The following is a 13,548-nucleotide window of genomic DNA, read 5'->3' as shown; positions in this document are numbered from 1 at the left end:
CTATGTGACCTGAATTTTTGTGAAAATCACTCTCTTCATCTGCAGAATAGGAGTAATTGTTCCAGCCCTGCCTACCTCAACAGGGTTGTTGTGGGGAATCAAGGAAGAGCCTATATGTGAGGCACTTTACAATTTGTGAAATGCTAACAAATGTAAGGAATGGCTAGGATTTGTAGCAGTAGGGACAGAGACCAGTCCTAGAAGAATTCAATGGACTTGCTTTGGAGGCTTGGCTCCAAAACAGTACTGTACAGCCAGGACTGTAAAACATTCTCTGAGTCATTTGTCTGCTGGTCTAGGTGTAATTTTTAGATGCCGCAGGTGGGCGGACAGCAGGTAATCACATCTCAAAAGGTATTTATTGAGCGCCCACTCTGTACATGCTTGTTTTGGAAGGTAATGGGGAAGCACTTGTTCACACACGGACTTTTAATGAAACGAATGGAGCCAACTACCAGTTACTGAAAGACAGGCATCGTAGCCTGGGGGTGGTGGGGGGCTGAGTGTTGAGCCCTCAAATAAGCCCATGAAGGACCCACATCTTGCCTCCAGCATTCCCGGCCCAACTGGGGAGCCAGGCATCTACAGTGAGAGGCTTTGTCTTCCTCGGTGGTTTTCAACTGAGAACAACTTTGTCTACCACCTCAAGAAGACAGCTGGCCGTATCTGGAGACACTTTTGGTTGTCACAATGAGGGTGGGAGAGCTACCAGCACCTAGTGTGTAGAGGCGGGTAATGCTGCTAAACATCCTACAATAGACAGGACAGCCTCCCACAACAAAGTATCTGGGCTTCATTGAAGTTTGAAGGTAGAACAAGGCTTCTCAACCTCAGCACTGTTACCTTTTGGTTGAGCTCTAATCCCTTTCAAATTTGAGCCTGGATGATTTTTTTTTTTTTTTAAGCTAAGCACAAAAATGTATTATTCATGGGAATAACTCATTTTTAAACAGAACACAATTTTCATTGTGGTAAAAACACATAACAAAATTTACCATCTTAACCATTTTTAAGTCTATAGTTTAGCAGTGTTAAGTATATTCACATTGTTGTGAGGCAATCTTGAATGATGATTTGTTTTTGACTGACTGCTATTATTCAATACTCACCATGTACTAGGTTATAGGATGTGAAAGTGAGACACAGTGCCTGGTTTCAAGGAACTGTATGGAAAGGGAAGACACATATGTACAGACACAGAGCTGATACCACCACACAGAGCAGAAGCTGCATGAGGGCTATTGCAATATATGACAAGATTTTAATGCGTGGAAAAAAAAAATCACTGGCATAGGCTGTTCAGAAAAGTCTTCCTGGAAGAGGGAAGTGTCAGACTGATGCTGATGAGTGTCAGACTCAGCTCAGCAAAGAGAAAAAGAAAAGCAACCAGCTGGTTGCTAAGCAGATCAGACTTGGGCTGAAACGGTCAGTCTTCTCACTGGATCCGTCCAATTCAAATTTCAGAACCAAAATTATTGAGTGTGTGAGTTGGAGGTGGGAACCACTAATCATCAATGGTTCCCCCCATTCTACAGCATACTGATGCACTATGGCATTTTCCAATAAATATTAATTTATTTCTCTCTTTGGGTTAAAGGAGTGCAAGGGCTTTGTTTTATTTTTTTAATTTTTACTTTTTTTTTTTTTTTGAGACAAGGTCTCACTCTGTCACCCAGGCTGGAATGCAGTAGCACTATCACAGCTCACTGCAACCTCTGCCTCTGGAGCTCAAGCAATCCTCCCACCTCAGCCTCCCTAGTGCTGGGACCACAGGCATGTGCCACCCCACCTGGCTAATTTTTAAATATTTTGTAGAGGCAGGATCCCACTGTGTTGCCCAGGCTGGTCTTGAACTCCTGGATCTGAGTGATCCTCCCATCTCAGCCTCCCAAAGTGCTGGAATTACAGGTATGTGCCACCCCACTCAGCCAGCTTTGTTTAAATACTCCACAACAAATTTCCATTGCACAGCTAAGTAAACTGATAATTAGCTTGCTCAAGATTACGAAGATTGTAAATGGGGAAGTGGTTTGCAAACTTAAGACTATCTCTAAAGCCCATCTTTTTCTAATCAGTGGTTCTTCCCATTCTATGGCATTCTGATGCAAATCATGGAAAAATTCACATTAAACTTTCTGCTTTCAGTATCAGGGTCCAAATATCACCTTAGGTCAACCTGACCTGTCTTTATCAGCTGCTTACTAAACACTATCTGCAGAACTATACTCTTAAAAAGCAGCTGAAGTATTTGTGCATTTCCTAAATGTACAAACAAGCACCTTTAAAACAGAGAGACAGATGAGAAAAGTCATAATTCTGCAGCAGTGGTGCTCTGTCTGAGTAATCTGCTTTTGCAATGTGCAGTTGAGTGTGAGGTTGCCTGGTCCATCTTCAGACATTGTGAAACCTTCTCCCCAGAAGTAACGTCACTGCTGATGCTGAGGATATTTAAAGCAGGGAGCAAACCAATGAGAAGACATGTGACTGTGACAAAGATGAGGGATGAGATGTGATCAATAAAGGTTTTCAGCTCAAACTTCACTCATTCTATAAATAAAACAGCTTAAAATAGACTTGAGGGATTATTTTGCCTCCTAGAAATAAAATTCACCAGTGCTCAGGACAAGGCCTAGAATATAGTGTGCTCGGTGAGTGTTTGTTAAAATATGGAATAATTCTGAATCCCGTGTCCAGTTGCTCCCACTCCTGCCGCAGAGAGTAGCCTGCAGTTTGCCATTTCCAGATATCCAGGGAGAAGGGATCTGGGGGCCTGCTCTCATGTTCTGGGAGGGGAAGAAGGCATGGTCCTCCATGCTCTGTGTGCTCAGCAGGGGGTTAAACATTGGAAAGGAACAGTTTCTAGCCCCCTGGGTTCCTGAATGGCTCTCGTTTTCTGTAGTTTGGGATATACTCCTGGGATCATTTGTGTGTGCCTGCTTTTCTAGATCCATCTCCCTCTCCTACAATATCAACAAAATGACAACAGAAATTCCTGAGGCATTTCTTTGAAGGCAGCTGTGCTGCTGGATTACTCATCAGAAAGACAGAAGACCTCGGTAGCCTGGCAACTTGAGAAGCCCTAGCCAAGATACCCTACACCTCTACCCCACTTCAATAAGCTGATTTAACTCAGAAAAGTGTATATATGGTGCTGGCCTCCCTGAGAAGGTTATTTGATTTGGGTACAGTGGTGTTTTTTGTTTGTTTGTTTGTTGTTTTGAGACAGAATCCTGGAGTGAGCAGTAGTGCAACTTGGCTCACTGCAACCCCCACCTCCTGGTTTAAGCAATTCTCGTGCCTCAGCCTTCCAAGGAGCTGGGACTACAGGCACTTGCCACCACACCTGGCTAATTTCTGTACTTTTAGTAGAGAGGGGGTTTCACCATGTTGGCCAGGCTTGTCCCGAGCTCCTGACCTCATGTGATCCACCCACCTCAGCCTCCCAAAGTGCTGGGATTACAGGTATGAGCCACCACACCTGGCAGGTACGGGGTGTTTTTAACTATGGTTGTTTAAAATGGCTGTCTGGTGTGTCTCTTGGACATAGTGTTTTACCTGCCAGATTCCTACTTTCTTTCCCTGACTCTAAGCATCTCCTGCTAGTAAGTCATTCTGTGTAACTCTGCTCTTTGAGGGAATGTATTATCGCCCTGACAACAGCAGATTCAACCAAATTACTCCTTGAGCTCTCTGGTTCCTGGAGGCAGGAAGCATCCAACCAAGGATCCCTGGTCCCAGACACCTTGCACTCCAGACTGAGGAGCATTTTAGTTAAGCCCAGGTACTTCAGAGTTTAGTGACCTGGGTGGGAATCTAGGTTCTATCATCACCCAGTTACTTAACTGTTTGAACCTTTCACTTCTATAACAGTAGTTATTGTGTGGGATTAGATGAGAACACTTATAAAGTACTAATCGGGCACTATAAATCTGGTGCATAGTAAGTGCTCAGTGAATGGTAGCTACTTAATTATTATTACATTGCTGGGTATATAGCCTTTCCCTACTCACCAAGATGTGTTTGTTTTGAAATACCTCCTAGTGGCTTCTGTCCCAGAATTTTATTTGAGAACAATGAGAGTTTTAATCACATTTTCATCCTGAATGAACCAAATCCTAATCCCTCCATGTTTTGTGTGTGTATTTTTTTTTTTTTATTGAAATACAAACTCAAGAAGCAGTTTTCACGCTCCATCCTTCTGGTCAACATCCAGTAGATATTTTTGGGATTAGAAGCTAATACATCATATTCGAGACTAAAATGCAAAATCTTCTAAAATGGTATAGACTACATGGGTGTGAGATCTTTCATACTTGAAATTTTTCCAAGTCAGCCTAGAGCCATTTTGGTACAGGTTATACCCATAGCCACACTTCTCTGTTGACAGAAACCCTTAAAGTTTTTTTGTCCCAATTTTTTCAGTATCAGACACCATAGTCTTTCTGGACTCCAATCTCAGGGTTGTCTTCTTCCATGGCCAACTGCCCCACCATGCAATACACATCAGCCTCCTCCTGTCTTGGTTACCAATTAGAAATGGGAAATGGTTAAGTGTTTTGGCTATGGAGTCATCACAGTTATCAGTGGTGTGACCCTAGGAAAATTAGCTACCAGCTCTGTGACTCAATTTCCCCATTTTTAATGTACAGGTAATTATAATAAGTACTTTCTTAGGATTGTTGTGAAGATTGAATAAAATAATATATGTAAACAGCTTATAACTCAGGAATTGGCATTTAGGCCAGGCGCGGTGGCTCACCCCTATAATCCCAGCACTTTGGGAGACCGAGGCAGGTGGATCACTTGAGGTCAGGGGTTCGAGACTAGCCTGGCCAACATGGTGAAATCCTGTCTTCACTAAAAATACAAAAATTAGCTGAGCGTGGTAGCTCATGCCTGTAATCCCAGCTACTTGGGAGGCTGAGGCAGAAGAATCACTTGAACCTGGGAGGGGGAAGTTACAGTGAGCTGAGATTGCACCACCACACTCCAGCCTGGGCGACAGAGTGAGTGAGACTCTGTCTCAAAAAAAAAAAAAAAAAAAAAGAATTGGCATTTAGTAATAGCTCAATAAATACTATTTTAAAAAGTCATGTTAGTTGGGAGATAGTGGTCTAGTAGCTAGATCTGCATCCAGTATTGTTCCGTAGCAAATATACCAAGATCCCCCATAAACATAAATTGTGCTGAAAATAAAATGGTCTGACATTATATACTTTTTGGATTTATTATTACAGCTCTCCAACCAGCTTTTTCACCTTTGTTAAGTTTAGCTTAAAGCTGCCTCCATACATATTTTAAATTCCACTTAAAGTTTTCTCTATATGTAGTGAAACGTAACCTAACTGGATGTGTAAATAGACTGTAACCTACTTTTGTACCATTAACTGAGTTTCAGCCAATCAAAGGCAGCCAACTATCCAACCCATGTTCAAATAAGGCAAACGTAGAGCTGTAACCGATCCAGCTGTTTCTGTACCTTACTGCCATTTCCTGTATGTCACTTGCCTTTTTCTGCCCATGAATCTTCTTCGACCATGAGGCTGCCCCAGAAACTCTGAACAAGTTCTAGTTCAAGAGGCTGCCTGATTCACAAATTGTTCTTTGCTCAATTAAACACTGTTAAATTTAATTTGTTTAAGGTTTTCCTTTTAATGCCTTCAAGACATAGATTCTGGTTACATACCTAGATATGTGACTGGTATAAAGTACCTAAACGGCCAAGAACTCTGTGGGCACCTCTAACATGGCTGGGAAGAACACTGGTCCATAAAGGAAAGGTGTGCATGTGCAGGAATGAATGTAAGCATGGTCTGTGCTGGCCAGATGCCCCTCAGGCTCACCCAAATCTTCCTGCAATTGCACTGGGAATATTACTTTCTTCTACACCCAGCTGACAGCCCAGCTCCTCCATATAATGGGAACCTTCCTCACTGGGAACACAAAATGAGTTGCTATACAATGAACATTCGTTTATAAAAATGAATAAAGATCTCTGTCCAGATTCTAAAAGAAAATGCTCCTTTAGGAGATAAAAAGAGAAATAGTGAAGAATAATGCTTACGAGCTTGATTCAGGATTCAGACAAGCTCTGGGTTTGAATCCTAGCTCCAATATTTTTTAGTTGTGTGATCTTCAGCAAAGTTGCTTACCCCTTTGAGTCTCTATTTCCTATCTGGAGGAAGAGATAATAAAGTGTCTACCGAATGAGTTATTGTGAATGACAAATAAGTTCAGGTATGTTAGATAATTGGATGAGTACCTGGCATATACTAAGTGTTTAATAAACACAGCATTAACAGTACCTTTGGTATCATTAATAAATGAACTTTGCTGTCTTCCACACCCTCTTTCGGCTTTGCGGGGAACTCCACATGCATGGTAAAATCTAAATTAATATGCTACCAACAGGTTTCCTTAGCAAAGTACATGGAGAGCAAAAGCCTGGTTAGGTTAGGGCAAGGGTGATGTTAAAAGATTAAAATAGGCCGGGCGCGGTGGTTCACGCCTGTAATCCCAGCACTTTGGGAGACCGAGGTGGGCGGATCAAGAGGTCAGAAGATCAAAATCATCCTGGCTAACACAGTGAAATCCCAAAACCCTGTCTCTACTAAAAAAAAAAAAAAAAAAATTAGCCAGGCGTGGTGGTGCATGCCTGTAGTCCCAGCTACTCGGGAGGCTGAGGCGGGAAATCGCTTGAACCCGGGAGGTGGAGGTTGAAGCTACCGTACTCCAGCCTGGGTGACAGAGACTCCGTCTCGGAAAAAAAGATTAAAATGGGCCAACCTAATTGTCCAGGTTGATCAAACTACTCCTAGCTTAAAGATTTTCAAGCCAGGTTCCCAGCAGCCCTGCAGATAAGTGTTTCCTATTCATATTTTTGTCCTAGAGTCCGCTAAATTCAACAATCATTTGAGTAAGTATTCCTTAGCAGGCACTCTGTTAAACGCTAAAGATTCAGAAATACATAAGACAGTTGGTTTTTTTTTTTAAGAGGCAAGGTTTTGTTGGGCATGGTGGCTCACACCTGTAACCCCAACACTTTGGGAGGCCGAGGCGGGAGGATTGCTTGAGCCCAGGAGTTTGAGATAGCCTGGGCAACATAGGGAGACCCTGTCTCTAAAAAAAATTAAAAATAATTTAAAAAATTATTAAACTACTTGGGAGGCTGAGGTGGGAGAATTGCTTTTAAGACTGCAGTGAACTATGGTTGCACCACTGTACTCCAGCCTGGTTAACAGAGTGAGATCTTGTCTCCAAAAAAGAAAAAAAAAAAAAATGGGAAATGAGGTCTTGCTCTGTTGCCCAGGCTGGCCTGAAACTCTAGGGCTAAAATGATCAAGTAGATGGGACTACAGGTATCTACCACCACACCTGGCTCAATTTTTCTCATAGTTCAATTTTTTTTTAAGGACACAATCTTTGATCTAGGAAATAATAGTTTAGTCATTGTGCTTTTACCTACGAAAACTCCCAGAATCCCCTACTTCATCTTCTCCTCAAATCCTTCAAGATGCTTCTTAATCTAGTTCTTAGTAAGAACCTCTCTCTCCTTGCTTCCCACCATTCACCTAACTTTGCCCTCCTTCAGCTCTTACACAACTAAACCATGTCATTAATTTTCAATGTTCTCTGTTTAGTACATACACATCTCATCTTCCCAATCAGGTTATAAGGAACTCTCTGGCATGAGTCTTCTATTAATTCATAGTATATTTCCATAACACCTACCATTCTGTTATCCCTGCTTTCAATCATCCATTGAATGATATTTTATAAAACATGTACTTTAGGACAGGCGTGGTGGTTCACTCCTGTAACCCCAGCACTTTGGGAGGCTGGGGTGGGTGGATCACCTGAGGTCATGAGTTCAAGACCAGCCCGGCCAACATGGTGAAACCCATCTCTACTAAAAATGAAAAAAAAAACTAGCTGGGCGTGGTGGTGCGCACCTGTAGTTCCAGCTACTCGGGAAACTCAGGCAGGAGAATCGCTTGAACCTGGGAGGCGGAAGTTGCAGTGAGCTGAGATCACGCCACTGCACTCCAAGCCTAGGAGGTTGCAGTGAGCTGAGGTCGCACCACCGCACTCCAGCCTGGGCAACAGAGTGAGACTCTGTCTCAAAAAAAAAAAAAAAAAAAAAGTAGTTAAATTATCCCTCTAAGTCAGTTAGGTATGAGAGAGAGAGATTTAGGGCAAATGTACCTTTGACACAGTCCCTGAAAAAAAAAAAATAAAAAAGATTTGGGGGCCGGGTGTGTTGGCTCATGCCTGTAATCCCAGCACTGATAGGCTGAGGTGGGAGGATTTCTTGAGCCCAGGAGTCGGAGAGCAGCCTGGGCAATATAGTGAGACCCTGTTTCTACAAGAAAAAATTTAAAATTAGCTAGGTGTGGTGATGCATGCCTGTGGTCACAGCCACTGAGGAAGCTGAGGTGGAAGGATCGCTTGAGCCCAGGAGTTTGAGGCTGCAGCAATGCAGTCAGCCCACCACAGCACTCCAGCCTAGGCAACACAGCGAGACCCTGTTTCAAAAAAAGAAAGAAAGATTTGGGACAAATGCCACTTTTCCATACCACATCACCTGATTCACTTAGAAAACTTCCTTTCTCTTTTCGACCTTTTTTTTTTTTTTTTTTGAGATGGAGTCACGCTCTGTCGGCCAGGCTGGAGTACAGTGGTGCAACCTTGGCTCACTGCAACCTCTGCCTCCTGGGTTCAAGCGATTCTCCTGCCTCAGCCTCCCGAGTAGCTGGGACTATAGGCATGCGCCATGATGCCTAACTAATTTTTTGTATTTTTAGTAGAGATGGGGTTTCAACGCGTTAGCCAGGATGGTCTCGATCTCCTGACCTCGTGATCTGCCTGCCTCGGCCTTCCAAAGTGCTGGGATTGCAGGCATGAGCCACAGTGCCCGGCCCTCTTTTTACCTTTTAGTTCTCTTTTTTTCTGCAGTGTTGACATTGAACACCAGATCCCTGAAATATACACAGAAAATGCCATTTCTATTTTTGCATTTGGTCTTGAAAACACTTGAATCACGATCATCCACTGAGAAACTTCTCCAGAAGAGAAAAGGGCAGTTCCTCGGCACATCTGCGACTCAACAGCCATGCAGGAGCGGAAGCAGAATGAATTTTTTCCCCTGTATCATCTTAAAGGGGAAATTTGTGTCTAGCTTGAGTTGAGGTAGAATAGTGCCTATTAACTCTACAAGGATTCTCATGCTTTGCAAAAATATCCCGATTTCTGTAAAATCACATATTTGGAATCATCACAGAACACCAGAGTTGCCATTCTTGTTACTGCAATGTCACCATGGGGAGCTTTGAGATTATTCTCCCATTGAAGTACCATCCATAAGGTTGTGGACAAATCAGTAGTAACATATACCCATAGAAACTGTACTTATTTTATCTGAACACTCCCATTTCTTCATAGTCTTGAAAAAGATGTTAAAGGAAGAGACAAAAAAATCAGTATACAGGAAAATACCTTCTACCCTTGAATACCTGAACCTATGTTGGGAAGGGTAAGCCAGACTGAGGCAGGAAGAAGGATGTTTAATTGTGCTTTTGTGCCTGTGGGCGTGCACATCTGTGTATAAGTCAGAACCTTCATAGAGGGAGGAAAATGCTTAATTCTGTCAGTCAAATTGGTGAAAGAGGTATCGGGCTCTGGGCTATTTATAGACCTTAAACTGGCATGTGCTATACATACTGAATACTTGGCTGTTCTCTTTTTTTTTTTTTTTTTTTGAGTTAAAGTAAAGGAGAGGCAAAAAAAAAAAAAAAAGGTCATGAGAAAAAGTAAAGAGAGATTCAGATCATGACTATAATTTTTCTTAGAACATTATCTTTCTTATAACTGTAGATGGCCTGGAAAACTTCCCAGAGTCAGAGAATCACATAAATAGGATTCCAGAGGGTGGGAGGAGGTGGGGGTATGGGATTTCATTTTAGAAAGAGACTGAAGAGAGCTTGGTCACTGAAGTTCCAGGTGTGGAGGTGAAGAGGATTATCTGAATACTGTACTGATTTTATTTGACTTCAAGAGTGTTCTCCAGTGTCACTATTGCTCAGATGCCAAAATATCTCTGAGCTATTGCATAGAACATGGCGTCAGCCAGAGAAACTGGTTCAGGGGCACCCGGACACAATGAGCTTTCATAAAGGAACTCTGGAGAGATGACAAAGAAGCATATCTATGCCTGACTGTCCTGCACTCCTTCTTCTGGGAAGAAAGTGAAGCCCTCTACCAAAGATAGCAGAACGATATCTTACTCTGAAGTGAGGGCAGGAATAGTGAGCTTATTGCCTGCCATCCATCTCTAAGGCTTCTCTGGAAAGAGGATGTGCTGTCTAGAGACGAAGCTGTATTTGGGACCCCTGCCCTGCAAAGTACAGCCAGGGGGTCTGAGTGGCCTGCACTGGCACTGTTGGGGCCACCCAGGTTCCCCACCTTCAGCACCTCCCAGCTAGGACACATATTTTACCCATCAATTCCTCCTCAACTCCACATTCTACACATTCTAGTTACTCCTGATTCCCTCTAAGAGCCTCACCAGGTCCTCTGTGGCTGTTAAGAGACAGGTGGACTCCACCAGGCAACTAGAGAAACGGCAAACTCTCCATTTACCGAGAGGCACAATCTGTCCCCTTTTCTTCCATAACTTCCCCATCTGTGAAATGGGAATAACAGCCCTGTCACAGCTACTTCATACAGTAGAAGTGCTGCATAAGGCGGAAAACGCTAAAATAAAAAGGCAGGGCATTAATGTTGCTATTTTTAATACCTATCCCATAGTTTCATTTAACATGAAACTGCAAAATATGCCTTAAGAGCCCATCCTCAGCCTGGGGAGAATAGCTGCATAAAAACTTGTTCAGATTCCTCAGTCCCACCTTAAACCTATTGAACCAGAACCTCCAAGTGTAGGGACCAGGAGCTGCATTTTTAAGGAGTTCCCAGGCAATGCTAATCATGAGTCGGGTTTCTGACCACGATTTGCTCCCTTCCATGAACATTGGGCAGAATCTTTGCCTGGTTTGGAGGAAGAGATGTATGATGTATTTCCTATGTCTCTCAAACTTGACCAATGGAGATGGGTTACAGCTCAGGTGACTGACAATCCTTTTTAAGGAATAGGAAGAACAACAATGCTCTCGAAGGGTTAAGATCTCACAGGAGGACCACCAGAGGGGAGAGGAGGGGTCGGCGGGAGGAATGGAACTCACCTACGATGATACCACAGGCACTGACCAATCCGATCTCTTTCTTCAGGGCTACTCCGCCCCCTCCGGAACCAGCCTCGGAGCTGGCGTCCGACTCGCCCCCACCTGCGTGTTTCTTTTCGGTGTTGTTTCGGTGCCTGGCTCCTTCTTCCATCCTTCTCAGTAGGATTGCAACCTCCAAAAGCTGCCTCCCTTTCTAAATGCGTATTCGTGTAAATATATTGGGAGAGAGCTTTGAATTAGAACGTCCTTTTCCGAAATAGGAACCACTCCTAACCTCTAAAAAAGGCAAGCAGATAAAAGAGAAAACGAAAAATATTCCTACTCCGTATTCACACTTTCTGGTCACTCGTGTTTACAAAGAAGAAAAGTGTTGCTTTAAAAAAAAAAAAAAAGGCCAGGGGAGACATACATTTAAATATAAAAATAGAACTGTGCCAGCGACTCCAGCTGGAATTCTGCTGAAAGGGATGTGTCTTCAGAAACCAGGATGGTTCAAACTGCTGTGTGCACCAGGCAGTGGTTCATTCCAGAGCTTCAAAAAGAGAGCCTGGATTTCCCTTCACCTCTCCCCCTAATAAAACAGGAGATTGCCTTTACCTCCCCTTAGTTTTTTCTTTTATGATAAAGACAAAAGTAGTTTTCATTAACGGTAGGAAAAAAGGGCAATCCTCAGGTACTTTCTTCTCTTCCAGAAAAACAAACTGTGAACCTGACCGTGTTGCTCTAGATCTGGTTTCCACCTGCTATGGATTTCTTTTCCCTTCCCCGTCTTCTGCTTCCGCCTTTCCCAGATGTCCTTTTCTTTCTCGCTGTCCTTCGTGCGCTTGTTTTCCTCTTTTCGATCCCCGTTCTACTGCACAGCCGGCCCCATCCCTCCGGGTTTCGGGAGAGTGGCTTCTCCACACACTAACGTGCTTCTCTTTAGCGAGGGGTTTTATTCGCCCGCCGAGGCTCCGCCCCTACCTCCTCTGCTCCCCTCCATCCTCAGTCTCGTCTCCTCCCTCCTCTGCAATTGAAGTATTAGCGCAGAGACCCCAAACAGCACTGAGAAAATGGACTAAGTTATTTCCTTTTGCAATCGTCTCTCGCTTTCTCCATCTTTCTCCTTGCAACCAAGTGGAAGTAAACTCCTTCCACGTCAACTGTTCCGGGAGAGCTCATTAGCTAGTATAATGTTACAGGTCATACAACATCTGTGAGCTTTATAAATAAGGGAACAGTTGTGCAGATACTTTTAATGCCATCAGAAATAAACTAGCCAAATGTATTAAAATATTTAGGACTAGATCATTTGAGAATACAGGAGAGAACGTTGAAGAGACATCTTCCGGTTTCCTAAAAACAGGGGGAATCGACGGGTCGGGGAGGGAAATGGAAGGAATTAACAATGGGGAAAAGGTTCTTCTACTGTAATTGTGAGCTACTAAGAGTACAGAATAAACAAAATCGCCTGGAGCTGTGGCTCACGCCTGTAATCCCAGCGCTTTGGGAGGCTGAGGGGGGAAGGATCACGTGAGCCCAGGAGTTTGAGACCCTGTGCAACAGAGCGAGACCCTGTCTACTAAAAATTTAAAAATTAGCCGAGTGCAGTGGTGCAAGCCTTGTAGTCTTAGCTACTCAGGAGGCTGAGGCTGGAGGATTGCTTGAGCCCAGGAGGTCAAGGCTGCAGTGAGCTATGATGACGCCACTGCACTCCAGCCTGGGAGGTAGAGCAAGACCCTGTCTCAAAAACAAAACAAAACAAAACAAAACAAAAAGCCAGAATAACCACATGCACATACAAAAAGATAAAAAACAAAATCACCAGGTAGCCTTGTTCACAGCTCTTATTTAGGGCTGGCTGAAACATTAAAAAAAAATGACTCAAACTGCAGTTCTGCAACTTCTAATATTTTTGCACTATAAACTATTTGAAAAGCACACACGAGGAATTATGAGTACATCGCTGATCATGAAACAGACTTATTGATGTTAGAATAACTGTCTTATTACCATATTGAAATTATGCCTCCACTTCCCTGAAGAATTTCACTCAGAAACTGCTGCCTTAAGGTGAGAGCAACAATGTCTATTTATAATTGTAAAGTATTTCAAAAAAACAGTATGAAGCAATATAGTGGACAACACTATAAGTCTAAAATAAAGTTAATTTTAGTCTTATTAAATATATTATGCAAAATTATTTAATTTTGAAGTGGGCCTAAAAAATAAAGTTCCCCCAAACTGACCTCTAACTACAGAAATTTGGCCTCACTTTCTGGAAAATGTTCCAAAAGATTTTAGGTTTTAAGGAAAATAAATGCTTAATTCC

At 43.0% G+C, this 13,548-nt stretch overlaps 1 protein-coding gene across 1 annotated transcript in view; it reads right to left on the bottom strand.

Annotated features, from left to right (window-relative positions):
* SLC7A8 (solute carrier family 7 member 8) overlaps positions 1 to 12,355 on the bottom strand; it is a 61,948-nt gene extending 49,593 nt beyond the window's left edge. Inside the window, exon 1 of the mRNA XM_033188574.1 lies at positions 11,238 to 12,355. Coding sequence (XP_033044465.1) covers positions 11,238 to 11,388 — 151 coding nt within the window. The 5' untranslated portion in view covers positions 11,389 to 12,355. The remainder of the gene's footprint in view (positions 1 to 11,237) is intronic.
* Between the last annotated feature and the right edge of the window lie 1,193 nt (positions 12,356 to 13,548).

Source organism: Trachypithecus francoisi, unplaced genomic scaffold (assembly GCF_009764315.1).
Source record: "Trachypithecus francoisi isolate TF-2019V2 unplaced genomic scaffold, Tfra_2.0 Lachesis_group3, whole genome shotgun sequence".
NCBI classification, from domain to species: domain Eukaryota; kingdom Metazoa; phylum Chordata; class Mammalia; order Primates; family Cercopithecidae; genus Trachypithecus; species Trachypithecus francoisi.
The sequence above is the reverse complement of the archived record's forward strand: the minus strand, read 5'-3'. Positions and strand labels throughout refer to the sequence as shown.